Below are 20,492 nucleotides of genomic sequence, written 5' to 3'. Positions count from 1 at the left end.
CATCTGGTGTGATACAAAATGCCCTCAGGTGTCCTTCCAAGTATCCAGCTGCTGGTCCAGAATGTCTTTGATCTCCAGTTGGGCCTCACCCACATCTGCCAGCCCCATGTGTAGGTCTTAGAACCCTAAGACTTATCTACCAGGAGACAAAGGGAGACGAGTGGGGGATGAGTTTCAAAATGTTGTTTCAAGTCAGGTTATTAACCCAAGAACACCTTAGGATATCTCAGACCACACCAGAAGCCTGCGTGGGTAACTGAATCAAATTCAGCTGGCTTGGAGAAATTCACACTATAAAAAATTATCTGGTAATATTTTAATAGAGATCCTCACAGAGCTATGAAAAGGGAAAAAGATAGGAACTTTTGCAATGCAATAGCAAGTAAAAAAGATGACATTTAATAACAAAAAAAAAAAAAGGAGAGAAAAAAATTATTCTTTTCGGTTTGAAAGATTCCTTTGAGGGGGAATGAAAAAGGATGTACAACCATGTGTTTTCAAGACTTTCAGAAGCGGTGGTTAGATAGTATTTAGCCACTAATATATTTGCAAAGAACTAAAAAGAGGTAGAATTAATCATAAACGTATAGAATATGACACATAATTGGTAAGAACATCCAATTCTATTTCAACAACACCAGAGCCTTAAAAGTATGAAAGTAAATACTAGACCCACATCTCTCTGAGATGAAAAAAGGGAAAATTTTAGCAGAAGTTTCTGTGACTGGTGCTTATAAATGTTGTGCATTCTCCCAGCTTACTACCACAACATTAGAATCAAACCTTAAATTGTATTTCATTGGGTAGTTCACATCAAAAGGTCATAGAAATTCTTAAAAAAAATGTTTAAGTGAGTTCAATGCATACAGATCTACTGAAGATGTTTAGGAATGCTTCTGCTTCATGGTCCAAACTGGTATGATCAGAGGAAGAATTATATTAAGCTCATAAAAAGTTAACAGCAATAAGACTCATATATACAGAATTTCTTTTTAAATCTTATCCTCAATCTGTATTAGTGATTAAGGCAACATTCCTCAAGATGACATTAGGATATCACGGATTTTTTCCATATCTACAGAACATACATAATCAGAATAAGGGATAATATTTTCAAAATCAACTGAAAAATCTCAGAGCTCTCTTAGAAGCTTAAATGCTTCAGCAAGAAATTATGCTATTGTCTCTACCTTTAACATAGGTAAGAGGAAAAAAAAAACCTGCAAAAAAAGCGCTTCACGCAAGTATTCAGAAAAATGCAAAAACTGCACAGCGACCTATGTGGGAAATCCTACCAATGTGTCCCATCTGTGCTTTGTGCCCGTTCCTCATGGTAATCTTTTATCTGGGAACAAAGCCACGATTGCTGAAACAGTTCTGCTTGTATAAAGTAACAGCTTGTCCAGTAAGCAACAAAGGACAATTTTGTTCTCAGTACAAACAACCTGGCTGACTGTAGATGAGCTTCCTGAAGAAACAGATCAGTAACACTCCATTCTCAAATAAAGCTGAACTACCCAGTTACACTGTGCTAACCCAGTCCCAGATGCACCTGGATACTGAAAGGAACTTGTTCAGAACTAGCCAGGATATGTGCCCAGCTCTGGCCTGTATATACAAATCAAAGGTTGTGATACATAACATCACCTTCATGTCATTTGAAGATCTGACATTTTAAGTCCTTCACATAGGACTGGCCAGAGGAGTGGTTTCACTTACCTTCACTGTGGCATCCTGTGTCAAATATTGCAACTCTTACTGTGATGAGCTGGTAAATAAGGGGAAGTAAAGTGATACTTATTATTTATTTTAGGAGGTGATCAGATACTGAAAAGGACAGTGTACCTTGGGGTGCCTTGTCAGTACCCAGAGAGAAAATATGAATTACAAATGAAGAGAATGAGAATATATGAGAGAATATGGCAATTGCCACAAATAAGGGATTATGTCACTCTACCTTATTTTTAAAAACAGATTTAAGCACACTAATAATCAAACAATGAATTTATTTGCAGGATACATTTATCATACATAGAAAACAATACTTATTGTTTGGTTGATTAAATAGAGAAAAAAAGCAAAACAAAACCACAATACATTAGTCAGTGTTCCATATATTTGTTAGCTGACATTTTAAAAATGAAGCTTTCTTTTTTTTTTCCTTTTTTTTAAAAAAAACATGATCATGAACAATGCATAGTGGGAACAAAGGGTCTAGAAATCTAACATTCCACAGCTGTGAGTCAGTGTGAAAAATAAGGCTATGTAGAGGAAAAAAACTCCACAGTGAATTTCAAAACAATACATATTCCACTGACAGGCTTCAGATAAGATCATTTGAGTATATGAAATCTAAAAGCAAAGTTATGTAAGGAAAGAGGAATTTAAAATATTAACAAATGACTTGGGAAGGAAGGAAATAGATTTTTCTAGTGATGGCTTGGAAATAACCTCCAACCTTTCAAACTAATATCAACAAAGGTCAATTACTATTGACAAAGCTATGATGCTGCAGAAACCATCCCAAGACGAACATCTAGAGGTGAGAAAGATCCAGGTCAGTTTTATAAAATGATCTACAACTACTCATAGTACTTATTCAGCACATATTTATCGATGGAAAGATACAGTGTTAAAAAGTTTCATCATCAGTCACTGAATGATGCAGTGAAGGGCTGGAAAACATACCTTCGTGCTCTGAAATGCTAATTACAAGTTCTTTTCAGGTTTCATGACAATGTAAATGGAATGAATGGAATTGCAGTGTCATATCCTGCTCTTTGTTCCCGTCCTTTCACACTGGGCCAGCAGTGGGAAGGTTTCATAAAGCTGCCATAAACTGAAGTTCTTCACTGCCCTTAATCACTGCCATCTGCTCTTCACATGATGGTGGTGGTGGAGTCCAAGAAACAGGAGTCACAGAGCTGCCCTTTCCTGGCAGTCCCTTGTACAATGCTTCCCAAATGCTGCATTAATACAGGGAATATACCCCAGGTAACTCTGTCATATTAAATAACTAATCTATATAAAGCATTACATGAAGTTCAGGATGAAGAGGGTATAAAATACTTACTAATATTGGACCTTACCCGTGTTGAAATTCAGATTCCTTACTCACAAGAGTACAAGAACAAAGCTGAGGCAAGAATAGTTGTGGAAATTGGTCTGAATGCAGATGTACAGAATGCATATTTTACAAATAACTATATCTGGAGTTTAACTCACATCTTTTTAAAACAATTAAATACAGACTAGGCTACATAAACCTTTATAACCCTGCTTCATCTGTCATAAATGCCACAAATTCAGATCTTTCATATAGAAGACAATATACTAATTTATTTTAAAAATATTTCCTACAGGTCAGTCTTTGCTGTCATGTAAAATGTATATGAAACTATTGGGAAAACTGGGATTGTTGATGTGCTAAACTGAACAAAAATATATCCTTACTCAAAGAAAGCTGAAACATCCTGACTGCTATGGGGAGGTCTGTCCTGAAAACTTTATTTCTTCAGTATACTCTACACAGTCTTGCTTATCCCAGTTATCATTCAGAACAGCACAAACAGCAGCATTAAGAGAGTGATGGATTCCAAGGTTGACCTCTTTTAGTTGCCCTGAAAAATCTGTGTTTACCATGCTTGTAGCTGAGGCTTCACAGAAACTAAGAAACATAAACATCAACTGAACAAAACTCATGCAGCTGTTACATCCCCATCACTTATCATCTGTTAACAAAGTTAAGATCAGTTATGGGAGAACAACATAGTTTCTATTTTAAAATCCAGAGAAAGCCACAGAGAGAATTAGTAGAGAGAGGAAAAAGAAAAACAAAGGCCTACATTGCAGAATATGGAGGACTGCTGTAAGTTACCCCTAAAAAAGTACTAATACATCCTGCAGCTGTATATGTATCTGTTATAAAAATGTATGTATATATACACATATATATCCACAAATGCAGAACCATCCCTGGAAAAAGTAACTGTCAATATAGTTGGTTGTTTCATTCTAAATAAAAAGGATGAGTTAACAAATTTTCCACTGTGGCTCATAATTTGAGCTAACTAATCTGCAAGTTTGTCTATACTTTTTCTAGTGAAGCCTCTTTCATTTAACTTGTACAGAAGCAAGCTGGTTCAAATTTCCTAATTAGCAAAGAGCACGTAACATCCCCCATGCTAAGAAGTTTGCCATTTTCATGTTGTATTTTGCATTATCAGAACATGCTATGTAAATATTTGCTGATATAAAAAAAAATCTCATAAAAAACAAAGCAGAACAGTGATAATAATTATGGAATTTTTCTGGCAATTTTCATGTAAAAGCTACATATAACATTTCTGAATATTAGACATTACTTTTTCCATCTGATACAGATTTAAAATGCATAGTATATACATAAATAGTAGCAGCCATCCAATCTTTAGGAGTGCTCTGTTCTATAGTCCAGTCAATATGCCATATTGATGGATTTTGTACTGAAGATTCTGATTAAGAAGTGGAAAGATTTCATTTTAAGGAAAGGCTTCCTTTCTATTTTTACAAACACAGAAGAAACATCACAAATACTCCAGAGTAAAAATCCAACACTCAGAAATCACTGTGTCCTTTTGTGCTAAATAAACAACCAAAACCCCAGGAAAAATCCTCCCAATAACTGTATGCATGGCACATGCTTATGAGAATGTAATCCCTATGTTAGGATTACAGGAGAATGAAATGGGTCCACTGAACAACTTTTTCTCCAGACAGAGGTCCAACTTAAGTACTACCTTTGTCTACAGGTAATTTAAGATGTGCTGGGTCACCATTCATGCCCAGTTTGCTTGAAGTCTTGATTCAAAGCACCTAAATCGACACTTATTCAGTAGAGTTTCAGATTGTGGAGAAATGGACTCATGAATTATTTTTAAACACTTCCAGTAGTCTCTCTTCCATAGAAGATATCTAGGGCCTTTACAGCATACCAGTGTGTCTGTTTTGCTAAAACCATGACCAGTGTCTTCTCCACCCTCTTCTTGATCTTGAGGGCAGACACAGACTGAAGTTCTACTTTACATAATCACTGAAAGTCACAGTTATACTAAGTAAACTGGATTTAATTTCCTTTGATAAGACTTCATGGTTTTGGTGGCACACTAAATAACCAGGAACAACCTGCTGGCCTCATTATAGCAGATGTAATTTGTGTATGTTAATTCAGAAACTTTTTTTAAAATCTGTTGCCTACATCTGCACAAGAAGCACTACGCTAAAAGACTGTCATGAGCCATTGTAGTCATACATATAAAGTACCAAACTTCACGTTTTGAAAGGAAATATCCTGTCTTACTAAATTCCATTAAAACTCCTAAGTGCAAATTAATTTTTTGCACTGTAGCTTGGACAAGACACAGAGCCACTGAAAGGAAGAGCTCAGATCAGTAAGCAGTCACTTAGGTGAGAGAGCAGGCCTCTAGAACAGAACCTCAGAGCCAGGCTTTGTGCAAAGACCAGGCTGCTCCTATTCTGTTCATGGAGAGAGATGGCAGAGTGGCCCATCAGAACTGCTCCCCTGAAACCTCTATATGTTTCCAGGAGTGATTACAAGTTAGACTTTCAGGGCATAGTTTGTTTTACCCTTTCTTGCACTTTGTGTGACTTTTAACAGTCCCCCCAAAGGGACCAACTCACACTGGAGGATTTACTCTTTCTTACCAGGATCTGTGCCTATATGCCTGGGCTGAAATGATTGAAAATGGGCAGCACAGGCCTGCCACCCCACAGAGGTGAACTTCAAGAGGTCCACCCAGCCTGTGACAGCGCTGGAGAGGTGAGTAAACTAGCCAGCAACAAATAAACACATAGGGTCTCACTACTGCTTCTATCATCTTAAGAAAGGAAAACTGTGCAAAAATACACATCGGTGGGCAAATGCAAACATCAGTGATGAATGCAAGCAGTAGCACCTGGAACTGGGCTCAGCCCCATTCATAAAATTACCCAGGCTTTTACCTCTAGTGCCAAAAAAATGTATTTGACCTGGTCATGAACGTTTCAGTACTCCCTGCAGGCCAGTATCCATGAACTTGTGTTCCACTTCAGTTCGTGATGGAAGGGCCATTTCTGTAAAGAAAGTCTGGGCTGCAGCAGCTCCTACGGGGAGCACTGTACGAGGCAGAAGTTGCAGCATATTTTTCAAAAACTTCATATTTCAAATATTTAGGCTCCCAAACTGGAGCGTTTTTGTTTAAATATCAGCCTATATTGAGACAAGCCTCTGACTGAACCTGATTTATAGACTAGGCAATATATCATAAGAGGACATGACAGTCAATATATAATCCTACTGGGTACAAAATATTACAGACTTAAAGAGCTTCAAAGTATGTCAGACATACTTCAATCAGCAAAACACTAACTGTTCTTCCACTGTTCATTTAAGAACAAGGATATTTCATGTATTCATTTCATTTCATGTATTCATTTCAGAAAGCAAAGCAAAATGTTTAAATTGTTCAATTCACAATCATATTCTTCCTCTAAATAATTCTGATCCAAGACCAGCTTCAACTAAATATCTTTGTTAACTATTTTTGAACAGAATGAATCCTACCAAAGGAAAACAACCCTTTGAAATAGAGAAAGCCATCAGTGAGTTACTGTACATATTACATGCATAGCATCAGAAGATAGACATCATAAAAACAACAGGTTTCACTTTTAACTGTAAACAGGTAGAATACAGGATTCTTTTCTGAGTAAAACACCACAAACATTACATATCACTTAGGAAAAATTGTGCACAGTATACTTCAGCACTCAGAAACTAAATTTCTGTTATCTTGTAGCTATTGCTGACAAATATTGCCTTTAAAAAAACTTCAGCTGTGTGTGATAATATACAACTGAATGTGTTAAGAAACAGATGTGTGGGCTTTGTTATCCTCCCACATGCTTCATTTTTAGCAGACACTGGAAATTCTCATCTACATCCTGAGGACAACATTCCTCCAGTCATTTTGGCCAGCTGAAAAGGAAAGCCACTAACCCATATTGCCACTGTCTCCCCATTAACACATGGTAAGCATTTGCTTAGCTTTTCACCATTTTGAGATCAGACTTTAGGGCTTCTTAGAATCCAGTCTGGTAGAATATCAGATTAAAAAAAAAACAAAACAAGACACTCAAGACTACGCTGACTGACAAATGATCAGAGCCCACACAGATTTTCTGACAATTATTCAAATTATAAAGCTGGAATTTTTTTTTTTCTCCCACTTTACAAATGTTTGAGGCCAAATAATTCCCTTATTTTGAGACCTAAATTAATGAAGTCTAACTTTTTCCTGTGAAACTTTACAATTTCTCCAAAATTATTACAGTTTTTAAAGAGTAAATAAAAAGGTTCTTAGTTCTATTAGATTTCTCATGACCACAGGCACGATGTTGTACAGTTTTAAATTAAAACAGCAGCCACCAGTGAGTGTTCTTTCAGCATCATTTTAAGGGAATTATTTCAGTCTCAGTACAGGACAAGTTTTAAAAGGCAATGGATTCATTATTTCTGTGTACTTTGAGAACTGATGGAAGTGTATCCAATGTTCTATCGTGCTGTCACCATCCAAAGTCCCAGTGCAACATTGGCAGCCAAAAGTGCACTACCAGCAAGCAAAATTAAAAACCCAACAAGTTCTCTGTTTTGTTTTTCTACAATGAGGGAACTCAGTGTGGCTTCCAAGAACGAATTTAATATCCACTGACCATCCAAAGCGAAACAGGGTACAGCATTGATAACTGCCAGTGCTCCTGATAGTGAAATTAGATATCTGGTTGACTTTAGTTAAGGTTCATGAATAATATACAAGCAAATGTAAAAAAAATATAAATATATATATATATAAAGCATATATAACCATATTATTTCTAGTATGCAGAGAGAAACATATAAGGGTTATTTTTTTTAGCTGCCATTCCGTTTCACAGAAATTATATGAGTAAAATATGAGCTTTACACCATAACATACCTGCTCAGAGAATTGCCTCTGTAGATCTTTATTTTTTTTAAGCGCTAGGTTGGTATATTTAGACAACCTGCACTCTTCACAACTTCAGTAAAAGCAGGAGACAGTGAAACCACACATGATGCTGCCCATCTTCCTCCCTTGCTTTATGTGGTTTTGGAGGAAGGTTACAGCTCTGACACCATGCCTGAAGTAAAAAGGTATTCTAGACCTATGACCCAAGTATGAAATCATGATTAGGAATATTTTCCAAAACACTCCCTAGTAAATGACTAGAATATAATTGGAAATCTGGCCTATCTCTCCTACTTACCTGTTAGCCAGAAAAGTTGAGTGGATTTCTGTACATGTGTGTGCACGTGAGAATGAGGCACGGTTAGACAATTTTTATTGTTGGTAAAGACTTACTAACTGCAATACCCACCTCCATCTTAAATGGCCAGGCAAGAAGACATATGATTCAGAAAGCATCTGGGGCAGCGTGAACCTTGTATGTTCCCAGAAAAGGGGAGATTATGTTTATCTTTACTCTAGTTCTATGGACTACACTGAACTATACAGTTTAATTATTCTATAGTCATGTATAAACATTTCAGTTTCTAAGGTAAGAGTTCTTAGATTAGCTATATTCAAACCTACTAAGCTTTGTACATGTGTATATGTATCCTCTCGTTCATTAACAAGAGTGTATGAACTGAACTATCCTGCTTTTTGAATATGCTTTGCTTTTCTGTTGAAGAAAAAATTAAAAAGAACAACCATACCCTGTTATTTAGTTCAGTCTAATGACACAAAAATGGTAAAACTCTGACATACCAAAGCTAGCAAGAACATCTTATTTGTCCTGCCGTAAATTCAGACTTACTTTCACCTTCTGGTCACATTTGTTAAGCCTCACCCTCAAGAGTTAAAAAAAGCACTGACGAGAAATATATTGTTAAGCACAGCAAAGTGAGAGATTTCATTCTGAGCTTGGCACATGGACAATAATCAATGGAGAGATGGGATAAAGATGTCAAAACTCTACAGAAATATTTCAGAGCATCCTGTCTAAAACGATATCCAACTGAAATTTTGCTAGGTCACTAAATTCTGAACAATTCCCTTCTTGCCTTAAAAGAACAAACATACTTTAAAGGATACTTGCAAAACGTCTCTATCACCACAGGCAGATCGATGCTTAGAAAGTTTTGTCGTGGTACAAAACTGCTGAGACTTACTGAAATGAAAATATAAAGACACACAAAGCATGAAAAGTAATTCCAGGGTTATAACATTACGAATTTTAGCTTATAATTTTGCAGACACATCAGATGTGAAATGACCTTCTTCAAAGAGGAATAACCAGTCTAAATATGGGTTTGGTTGTTTTTTTTTTGTTTTCACAAGAGTGCAGCCATTAAATCTTTCTTAAACATATCATAGTAAAGTCATAGTAAAGTCACTATCATAGTAAAGTCACTATCATGGTAAAGTCACTATCATAGTAAAGTCACTATCATAGTAAAGTCACTCCACAAAATACAATTAGCATTTCAGTAAAACTAGATCTAAAATACATATTTTCAGAGGCAACTGTACATCTATAGTCATAAAGACTCCTTTGTGTAATTTCAGTTCTTTTCAAAGAAAGATATTATATCTACCAGACTTTTTCAACATATGCAGTACACATGTATACTGCGGGTGCACATGTGTATTTTCTCTGAAGGCCAGAAAATTCTTCTCTTGCAGTACCTGGAGAAGCTCCCCCTGACCTGAGGCTGAGCTCATGGTATACAGGAGCAGGGCAGATGGGGAGCAGAATTCTGGAGTCCCTCTGAGAATGCCAAGGCTACGAGGTGAAGCACAGCTGTATTGCACAACACCAGTTAGCCAGTACATAAGTAGCTTATCTTTTGTGCTCAGATGATAAATGACTCCAAGATATAACTTGACGCAACTTAAACACCCGAGACATGGAACTCGGCATCCTTCCTATAAACAGTGACTGGAAAATTGCAATGTCAAGCACAACATGATCTTGAAATACTTTGTTACTGTACACACTGTTCTTTGAAGGTGTACATGAACCTTCAGTTTACTGCATGTCAAATGTTTCTTGAGAGGTTCTTCAAAGAAAAGTGAGGTAACTTGAGACCTGCCAGAGTACACCTTGTTAGTACAGGGATGCTCCATTCAGGTTCTCTCATAAAAAGTCTTGTTACAGTCTTTCAAAGTAAACAGCAGTCTGAGTCTGTCAGCATCAGGGATCATTTGGAAACCTTAGTTCTATGACAGCTGGAAGTAAGACACCTTTCCTATACAAGGAAAGTAGAACGGAGTCTTATCCCCAGAAGGAAGGGTTTAAGGTAAATTAAGGCAGAGATAGAAAATCACCTTGAGAATAAACTTGAACAGTACCAACAATAGTCCTTCTGTCCCTAAGGAACGACTTTGGATGTGAATTTTCCCTACCTACTTGGGAAAAAGTTATAGCCATAAGAAATACCACCTCCACAGAGATATGCAAAAGCAAGAGTTCAAATCCCACACAATACAAACATCCCTTGGGAAAGAAACAATTTAACCCACCCTCACAGAAATTTTAAAAGCATAGGCTAAGAGAAAAATGGGAACATAACATACCAGAAATGTTATTCAAATTCAGAAATGCTGCTAAGTATATCTTAGTTAAGAGTAGATCAGATTTCTTCAAGTTCAATAAAGAATTCAAGGACACAGAAACAAAGGCGAGGGAAAGTAGTTCCAAAGGCACATAAGGCAGAGAATTGGTCCATTCAGTCACATAAAGACATTTTCTTCTTTTAACAGATGCCCTTGTAAGTCCAGCCAGCAAGCATACTATGGGGATGGAGAGATATATATAACAAGGAGTCCCAAAAAAAGGATGGTTTGGTGTGGCAACAAGCAGAGAACCTTCCATTACCAAAACTGCCGCTGTGCTTTAAAGTCATGTTGCCTCTTCCAGCTTAAGACCAATCTTTGATTTAGAGAAAATAAATCTGTTGGACTACTGAGGAAAGAACAAAACAGACAGAAATCCAGGACACCACCCAGCTCAGAAAGTCAGAGGCATCCAAGTCAATCACAGTATCATAGAATGGTTTGGGTTGGAAGGGAGCTTAGAAGATCACCTAGTTCCAACCTCCCTGGCATAGGCAGAAACACCTTCACTAGACCAGGCTGCTGAAAGCCCCATCCAACCTGGCCTTGAATATTACCAAGGATGGGGCATCCACCACTTCAATGGGCAACCTATGTTCCAGTGCCTCACCATGCTTAGTGAAGAATTTCTTCCTTGTATCTAATAATTTCTAGAAGAAAACCTGTATGACAAGCCACTGATTATCAGAGATACCGCTAAGAAGTTCTTTGAAACATCCTGTGTGTTTGTCTGGCAGTATTTAGTATCAGCCACTACAGTAAAAAAAACAGCTGAACAACAAAAAAAAAAAAAAAAAAGAAAAAAAATATTTTTCCTTGACATCTAGTCTACACACAAATTTACTCAACTAAATGCAAGATTTTATTAAAATACTTATTTAGCCTTATTTTAAAAGTTACACTTGTTAACCAGGAAGACACTATAACCTTCTGCAGCTTGATACTGGAGGTTGCCCTGAAGCAGGTGCAGGACCTTGTACTGGGTCTTATTGAACCTCATGAGGTTCCCATGGGTTCTCCTTCTTGAACTTGTCCAGGTCCCTCTGGATGGCTTCCCGTCCTTTGGGTGTGTCAACTGCACCACTCAGCTTGACATTGTCTGCAAACCTGTTGAAGGTGTAATTAATCCTGCTGTGGGGGGCCTGCATCCCAGCCCTTGGACAGAGCTGCCCTATGGGATGTGTTCCCCTACCCGGGAGGGCAGCTCCCCACACAGCCCTGTCCCAGCCCCACGGTCATTCTAGGGCCATGAGGTCACAGAGCCCCACGGTGCTGCACTGGGCCAAAGAACCGACTGCTCAGCCCCTTTCTTGACAGCAGCAGCAGCGACAGCAACAGCAGTAGCAGTGGGTGTGAGGGGGACCATGGTCCTTGTCCACCACCTCCTCCTCATCATCCTCCTGACTACTCTGCATGCCAGGGCTGCTCAGGCTGCTACAGGGCAACTGCAGGAAGCAGGTCAGCTGGCGGCACCAGTGCAGCCTTTCATGGGCCAGTGAGGTCTTCTTACCAAGGAACGTGGATGTTGGGTTTTTCTTCCAGTGCTTTACTGAGGGTTTTCTCTGTGTGAGCACTCTCCTGGTAAGAGAGTCTCAAGGGTCCATCTGCTCCTCCACGGTGTTGCACATCACCTTAAAGGAGTATTGCACTGCCAGCTCAGAGGTCCTCAGGTCCTCCTCTGCAGCTTTGGCAATCCACTGACATCTGGCTCTCACATTTTTACCTGACCCCCTTCCAGTGCTTCTGTTCACAAAGGCAGAAGACCCTAATATGCAATGGAAACATTTCTTTGTGCTTGCTTCTAGCTGATTCTCTAAAAGAGTCTCTGGAAGCTTGGCAGAAAGATGGTTTGGAGCCCTTAGAGCCTGCAGGTAGATTCTCAATGTCCCTTTCTTTGAAAGAATAATGATCAGCAATGTGTCAAGAGTTTATTAATGAGCAATTTTCCTTAAGATGCCGAGGTTGGTGGCTTGCTGAAATCTTTGCCAGTTCGAGTCCTTAAGCAAAAGCGTGAGCCCACAGGTAAGTTAGTTGGAGGAAGTAGCATTTACCTTTTAGTCTTCCTTCCACGTGAAATGCAAGTTGCTCCTTCCATGGCCAATGCCAGCCACTGGCATGGCCAGGTACTTGCTGTCCTGTGGTCAGTTGGTGTCAGCCATCAGGATGGCTGTGCAGCAGGCTCTTCCCTCAGTGCCTGCTCTTGCACATCACATCAGCAGCCAAGCTAAAAAGTGTGTTGGTTTCAAGACATCTGGATCACATTCCACAAATGATGAAAAAAGGGACTCTTGCACAAATGTGGCTCCCACTGGAGCTTCATCCCAGAGCTTGCCCTGAGTAACGAGAGGCCCAAGGCACAACAGCAGCCCAGAGAAGGATCCCTCTCGTGAGCTGAGGTCCAGAGCAATATTCTGTCTCCCACACTGGGCAGGGAACCTAGAGGGAACCCATCCTCCTGCATCCTGAGCCATGCTGAGGCTTTAACTGTCTCTGCTTTTTGGCAGTACTGTCCAAGCCTGGAGAAGAACACAGTGGAAATGCCAAAAAATCTCCTAAAACAGGCTCAGAGCACTCAGGTACTGAGCAGTCCTGCTGAGGTCCCTAAGTGAGAGGCACAGCCTGAAACCTGGGAGCGGCTGCAAGGGGTGCCCAAGCTGGAGAAAAGGCAGATGGGGGGGAGCACGGCTCAAGTGTCTCCTGAGAGGGCCTGACTCCATCCCCTTGTGGTATGGGAGTCAGATCAGGGAGGGAGAGTTGCAGGTGGCACTGCCTGCTGCAGGGATGGTTTTTGTCCATGTCCCTCGAAAGAGTGACTGGTCAAGCAGTGATGCTCCCCCCTGTGCTCTCCTCCTGACCATCTGAGTTTCATTCGGAGGGACAACCTGTCCCAAAGGATGGGAGTGTGCCTCCAGGCATCAGCACTGGGGGGAAACAGAGAATGTCCTGGTGGTATCAAACATACTGCAAGCTTACAAGTGGTGCAGAGGATGTGCTAACATTTGGATTTCTCCTGCAGAAGTGACTGTAGCAACGACCACACATGTTCCCAAAGCCGAGCAGCACATTGAAAGTATTTTCTGTCGTGGAGTAGGCTGTATGATAGGCATAGTGATAGTCCTGGTTGCTGTGCCAGTTGGGATACTGTTGTGTACTGCTGCAATCTGCTGGTGGTGTGATAGAAAACGGTGAGTCATCAATCCCCCCACATCCACTGCCTCCTTCAAAGGCTGCTCACAGCCACAAAGCATTTTTAGTCAGGCTGCTGTGCAGCAGTGAGTTAGTGGCTAGCCATAAAACTCTGCTGAGTTTTCTGCTGTTGTCAGAGGCTTTAACTTGCCTTTTAATTCCTGGGTCTTCTCCTGGGGAGCCTGCTTGCACTGGAGCAGTGTTTGTTCAAACTGAGCCTGCCTGGACAAGAGTAGTCTCCATGACCAACAGGCAGAGGCAAAGCAAGGTCAGGATGAGAAAGAGTGAGAGATAATACTGCTCTAAAAAGCAAGACATGCACTGGCACTTGTTGCTGACCAGTGCACCTGTCTGGAGGAATCCCCCTACTTGGTGCCTTGAGGTGCAGGTATTCACCTTGACAGCTCCACCCATGGTGGTGAGCTTTGTCAGCTCTGGGCCCTGCTGTGGAGGAGAGTCCCTGTGTCCCACCTGCAACTTAGCCACCTCCTCTCTCCACAGGCGTCTCTCTGGAGACCGGCAGGAACGTGTTGGTCTGATCTCCCGCCCAGAAAGCCTGAACAGTTTATCTGAACCTGACCCACCACTGTAGCAGCCCTAAGAAACTGGCACATCTGATCCCTGAGCTGTCCTTGTTCCCCAGCCCTTCCTCAGCTGCACTGCAGCAGCAGCAGAAACTACCCAGCCCCAGCCACAACAGGAACAGCCTCGTCCACCCCCAAGCCTGCTGGCCCAGCCCTCCGGACAGAGCTGAGGGTGGGCTCATCAGGGAAGGGGTTGGGCTGACAGAAACATGACCCACAGCTTCAGGGATCGGCTCTTTTTGTCTGAATAAAAGGAACAGAATCATCACACAAGTGTCTCGGTAGTATCAGAATATCTCGAGTTGGAAGGGACTCACAAGGATCATCAAGTCCAACTCCTGGTCCTGCACAGGACCACTCAAGAATCACACCATGTGCCTGAGAGTATCATCCAAATGCTTCTTGAACTCTGTCAGGCTTGGTACTGTGCCCTGAGGAGCCTGTTCCAGTGCCCAACCACCCTCTGGGCGAAGAACCTTTACCTGATATCCAACCTAAACCTCCCGACACAACTTCAGTCCATTCCCTCAAGTTCTGTCACTGGTCACCACAGAGAATAGATCAGTGCCTGGCCCTCCTGTTCCACTCATGAGGAAGTTGTAGACCATGATGAGGTCTCCTCCAGGCTGAACAAGACAAGTGACCTCAGCCACTCCTCAAATGGTTTCCCCTCCGGGCCCTTCACCATCTTTGTTGCCCTCCTCTGGACACCCTCTAATAGCTTCATATCTTTTCTATATTGTAGTGCCCAAACCTGCACACAATGTTCAAGGTGAGGCCGCCCCAGAGCAGAGCAGAGCAGAGCAGGACAATCCTCTCCCTTGACCAGCTGGTGATGCTTTGCCTGATGTCCCCCAGGACACGGCTGGCCCTCCTGGCTGCCAGGGCACTGCTGACTCATATTCAACTTGCCGTCGGCCAAGACACTCAGATCTCTTTCTGCAGGGCTGCTCTCCAGCCGCTCATTACCCAGTCTGTATGTACATCCCGGTCAAGTGATATCCAAACTCATCATGCTGAAGGCTGGTATCAGAACATCGGATCTGACCTCTTGTTCATGAGCCAAAATAGCAAAATGGCTGAGGCATCCAGTGTATTCAAAGGCTTCAAAAGACACACACTCCAATATACTATAATTTCAAAAACCTAACTGCTGCTTGACTAATGGCCACTAAGTCACCACCCTGAATCTGAAGCTGTGCCTACACTGAGAATGGATCACTAATCTTCTTCTCTTGTTGTTACAACAAATTGTTGTCACCAACAGCCACTAGACATGGATCTAAACTCCAAACCTTGCTACCGAAGCAAACTCCAAACACAAAGAAACTCTTCAGGAAGCTGGTGGACTGAGCTCTAGTCACTGTAATATGAGGCAATGAATTTAGTGGTTGTAACGGATTAAACCTAATGGCAGTAGGCAAATTTGTCCTCCTAGGAATAACAAAAGGCTTGTCTTGAAAAAGACACTGCTGGGAAGAGGTGAACAGCAATGATCCTGGGTGAGAGAAAACACTCATTGTTTTCCCACTCTAATTAAACAATTCTTTGACCTGGAAATAACATTTCTTTTGTTGGCTAATGCTAGATGGTGTTGGCAAATATCAAGAAGAATGCACAACAGATACAATTTTAATTAGAAGTGACTGGAAGACTAGGTTGACCAAAGAGCTTTTCAAAACTTCTTCATGGGGGAAAGGGCATGTATGCTATAGAGGAGACGGACAGCAAGGCATGAGATATTTCTGTGTGGTCTCCAGAAGAACTATACGTGTAATTCTTTAAGTATGGGTTAAAAGCAAAGAAGGACCATCCTCAGTGGTAAGGGTGAACAAGCATGGAAATATTGAGAAAACAGGCTGGACCACAAAGACCTTCATCATGGATTATGGCTGTTGTTGCTCATAAACATGCCCAAAGCCAGGAAGTGGCTTTTTTTTTCTTTTTTTTTAAGAAGACTCAAATACAACAGAAGTAGGAGTCCAGTTCAGGGAAATTATCAGGAAGTTATCTCCTAGGTAAGTTCCATCTTCTTTTCTTGAAGGAAATCTCACAGTTTTTGATCCCTGATGGGCAACAGTAACATTCAGGGACACGATGTTTCCTCAAGTAGTGTGAATTCCAAATACGAACCTTAGTCACCAGATTCTTTCCAACCAACAAGGGCCAGAGAAACAAGCAAAAATTTTGCAGTATCAGAAATCACATGAGGGAATAAAAACCTTCACACATAATAAAGAAGAAACAGTGCAAAGTTACATGGCAGTACTGACAGGGCCCTCCATTTCAGTCTTACATATCATCTGTCCAACACAGGGAGAGCCTCTAGAGTATAACCGCCTGCAATAAGAAAAGTTTAAAAGTCTTGAGTAATACCACATGTATTAAACTGACAGTATGAATTATATTGGACTACATTCGATACTTTTTACAGAAGGAATGCTAATTAAAAGGATTAATCAATGTGTCTGTCCTAAACAACATGCATTCCTAATCATTCCTTCTGTTTTAGTTTTGGCCAAATCTCCAGCGCTTTAGGTTCATTTAGGATTATGATTCCTTCCAGAGATTTTTTTAAATACTGGAAATAAGTGCTATATATAGCATCCAAACCAACAAAAAATATTTTTGCTAGGATATTTTAATTTGAGGAAACAAATATTTAATAGAAATAAGCTGTAGAGTCTATTTCTTCTAAGTAGCTATTATGGATATACATTTTTAAAAATACATTATCTTGAAGTTACCTTCAAATGGAAATATGAAATAACTACTGCTTCACCATAAATCAGGACTATCATGACAACATTACAAGCCTAAGTAAAAAATAATAAATGCATAACCTTAGAAGGTTATTCAAACATTACTGGCATTTCTAGAGAAAGTAAAGACATAATACACCCTAGCACAACTCTCATATCATGTTGCATGTTAAATGTAGCACCACTCTAAAAAGTAATGTTTCCTGCAGGCAGAAAGATCACACTAAAGAATAAGGCATTTCTCTAAAACACATTCCAATTTCAAAACTCACGCAGTTGAGGAGGAAGTTATTTTCCTTTCTTAACCATAAAGAAATGGTTACCACTAACCATACCAATGGTTAGTCACATTTGATAAAAAAAAAAAAACAAACCTGCACCAGACCTGTTGGCCCCAGCCAGTATTGCACAGTGCAAAACTAAGTTTGAAATATTTAGAAGCTGTTTCATTGGGATGCATGAAACTCTATGATGGTACAGTAGATTATCTGCTGCCCAAGCCAGGATTTTAGAATTTTAGCTCAGATGTTTTTCCAAGGGGAACACAAAGCATAGGTTGCATTTTCAGCAAAGTTTGTAATAAAGTCAAGCTTTTAGCTTTCAAATTAATACATTCAATGCACAATTCCCAGGGACAATAAATCACTTTAGAATTATATTCCTACATGTGTATGTAAACGGTATTTTCACACAGTAACTTCTTAAAGTAGAACTACCTCTTTAGATGCAACAACATTCTTTTCTGACTTCTGGCCAACTGACAGGTTCAATTCTTTTGCAGAATTGCTGTTCAGCAGGAAACATTGACCAAAACTCCATTGCTCCAACATATTGGAAAAGAGAATAACATCAATTGTTCTACAATAGTGATAATTTGTATTGTTAGAGACCAAGAAAATTAATTCTATATAGTTATAAAACTCTCTTCTTAAAATATGTTGCTCCACTTGGAATAGATGTCAACAAATATAGAACTGTGTGCTGATATCACACATGTGAACAATGTTTTCCTCTTAAATGGCAAGAGGCCAGAAATAAACAAAAAGACCATCTTTGGGGCTTAAATGATGGTATATTGTAAAAAAAGTTGAAATAAATACCTCCTCACAGAGTATCAAATTACCAGCACAGAAAGATAAAGACTGATAGATTAATTAAAAATATGTTATGCAAGAATGTTAATGGCTTTACACTACCAGATTTCATCACTGTTTATAAAGCTCTTTTGTACCTAATTCCAGTGTTTATTCAGAAAAGTGCAATGCCTTGCTAAGGAGATACTTCCAAATGTCTGAAGTAAAATCACCCTGAGAGATACAGCTGACTATGAGGAACAGGTAGGATCCTCACAGGAAGGGATAGTAGTTTAACACTTAAAACCTTTTAAAACCCATCTGAAGCTAAATTTCACCATGTCACTCACGCTACTAAGTACGACGTTCATAAGTTTGTTCATTCTTTCCATACTCTCTCCAGCAGCAGAATTACTGTTTACTTATATACCTGGCTCAAGTATATAAGCTTGCCCAAGGAAGAGCCACAGTGAATTTCAAAGTAAGGAATGAAACTGTTATATGTTATTTAATTTAGGGCAATCAAATGAAAAAAGAATAAATCAGGAAAAGACTATGTTGTGATAATACTTAGACTATGTTGTGGCTCTGTAGTCATGGGAATCTGCCACTGATACTTCCATATTAGGTGTGATTCAAGCAGTCATGCTAATATTTCAAGCAAGGTGCTAGAGCAAGATGCCTACAGATTTTACAATAGCCTCTTGAGAGGTTTGTGTGCTAGGAAAATGCAGGTATCTGATTCCTATGACTAACCTGAGTAAGATCTGTTCTAGAAATAGATCTTTCACACTTTTCTAAAAAAACACCCATCTCATATCACATATGGTTTCTATTACCTTCATAACTCATTGCACTGTGCACATTTCATTTTAGGCCTGAGTAGTCCATGTCTCTCCACTGGCTGTAACAAGAAATGGATTCTGCATTAAACAATTTAACTGACAAGCATTCCAAGACCTTGTTCAAGCAGCCAGGCAAAGGAAACCATATTGGAGATTGGTTTTGCTAAACTGCTTCAATAAATAATACCAACCTGTGTACTGAAGATGCATGGGGTGTCCTACATATAGCATGTCAATATGGGGTGGATGCTTTACCCTGATTAGCCTTGTTTGGTTCTCCAAAGAAGGAGTCACACAAAAGCTTGGAACAAAGTCCTTCTGGCAGTCCATGTTGGTTCGACAAACTTTGCTGGCTTCAATAACTTTTCGTGCTGGCAGACAGGCATACTGCAAAGGGCATTTGAAATGATTATGAAAGTTAAAGGTATTTACCAAGGGATCAGAATAAAAGAACTAAATATTCCTTTTTAGAGAAAAGAAATGCCTCACTGATATCAGCCCATGAAGAGCTGAAATCTGATTTTTTTCTTAGTTTTTTTTTTGTCAAATCCTGAAGAACTTCTACCTGATACATACTCAACCTTTCACTCCATATTTAGTGAGGAAGAAGGGGCATGCACATACACCAAAATCAAAGCAAAGTATTTTTAGAAAGGTACACACCTGCATAACAAAAAATGAAGTCAGTGATTTCTAATGGATGAAGCTTGCATCAACATACTTGTGACTTACCTGTACTAGAAGTTGTAGTCCTCATTGATATAAAACCTCGTTTGGCCGAACAAAAGCTTATGTTCAGTAAATAAAACAACAAACCTACCAGGTGTGTGATAGCTAAGAAACTATTCTCAACTAAGATGAACACAGGACTTAATGCAGTGCTGTGTCCTTATAACTCCTACCTATAACTCTACCACTCTACAGTCTGAAAGATCAGATCTTTCTTACTCCCAACAGGCTGAAGACAGTACAGCAGAAGGGAACAGGAAATTGGTTTTCCCCCTCATGTCTCTCATGACATGGAGGGGGACATGGAGTCTCTTATGACTCCAAAAGCTCAGTGACACTTTTCCTTTTGTTCTTAAAACACAAGCAAGGAAAGCTCTTAATCTACTGTTTACCTTAGGACAAAAAAAAAAAAAAGTGATTTCTGACTTTTTAGCTTGATCATTACACTCCCCAGAAATGCCTGAGGGTCAGACACTCGCCACTAAGCTTGATACAAGCCCTTCCTATTCCAATGACAGGGAGAGGATACACTTTCAAATAGTCTGCATAGCACTGCAAAGACTATGTAAAATAATTGTTAAAAAACTCACAGCCAGCCTAAGGACACTTGAAAGTCACAAGGTCACAGGCTTCTGGA

The 20,492-nt window shown here is 39.9% G+C and overlaps 1 protein-coding gene across 3 annotated transcripts in view; it reads right to left on the bottom strand.

Annotated features, from left to right (window-relative positions):
• Positions 1–20,492, bottom strand: part of MBTPS2 (membrane bound transcription factor peptidase, site 2) — a 46,201-nt gene that overhangs the window by 3,523 nt on the left and 22,186 nt on the right. The window contains exons 9-12 of one of the 3 annotated variants that reach the window (XR_010428569.1): positions 19,318–19,513; positions 9,153–9,228; positions 7,750–7,814; positions 1,720–1,768 (exon numbers count right to left, since the gene is read on the bottom strand). Coding sequence is in view for 1 of the 3 variants with exons in the window: in XM_064646776.1 (XP_064502846.1) it covers positions 7,592–7,814; positions 9,153–9,228; positions 19,318–19,513 (495 nt within the window). In the remaining 2 variants the exon portion in view is untranslated. Of the gene's footprint in view, positions 1–1,719; positions 1,769–1,986; positions 7,815–9,152; positions 9,229–19,120; positions 19,186–19,317; positions 19,514–20,492 lie in introns of those variants that run through there. The other 2 variants (XR_010428570.1, XM_064646776.1) reach the window with 2 other exon arrangements.

Source organism: Pseudopipra pipra, chromosome 2, assembly GCF_036250125.1.
Source record: "Pseudopipra pipra isolate bDixPip1 chromosome 2, bDixPip1.hap1, whole genome shotgun sequence".
Classification (NCBI taxonomy): Eukaryota; Metazoa; Chordata; class Aves; order Passeriformes; family Pipridae; genus Pseudopipra; species Pseudopipra pipra.
This window is presented reverse-complemented; position numbering and strand designations above follow the sequence as displayed.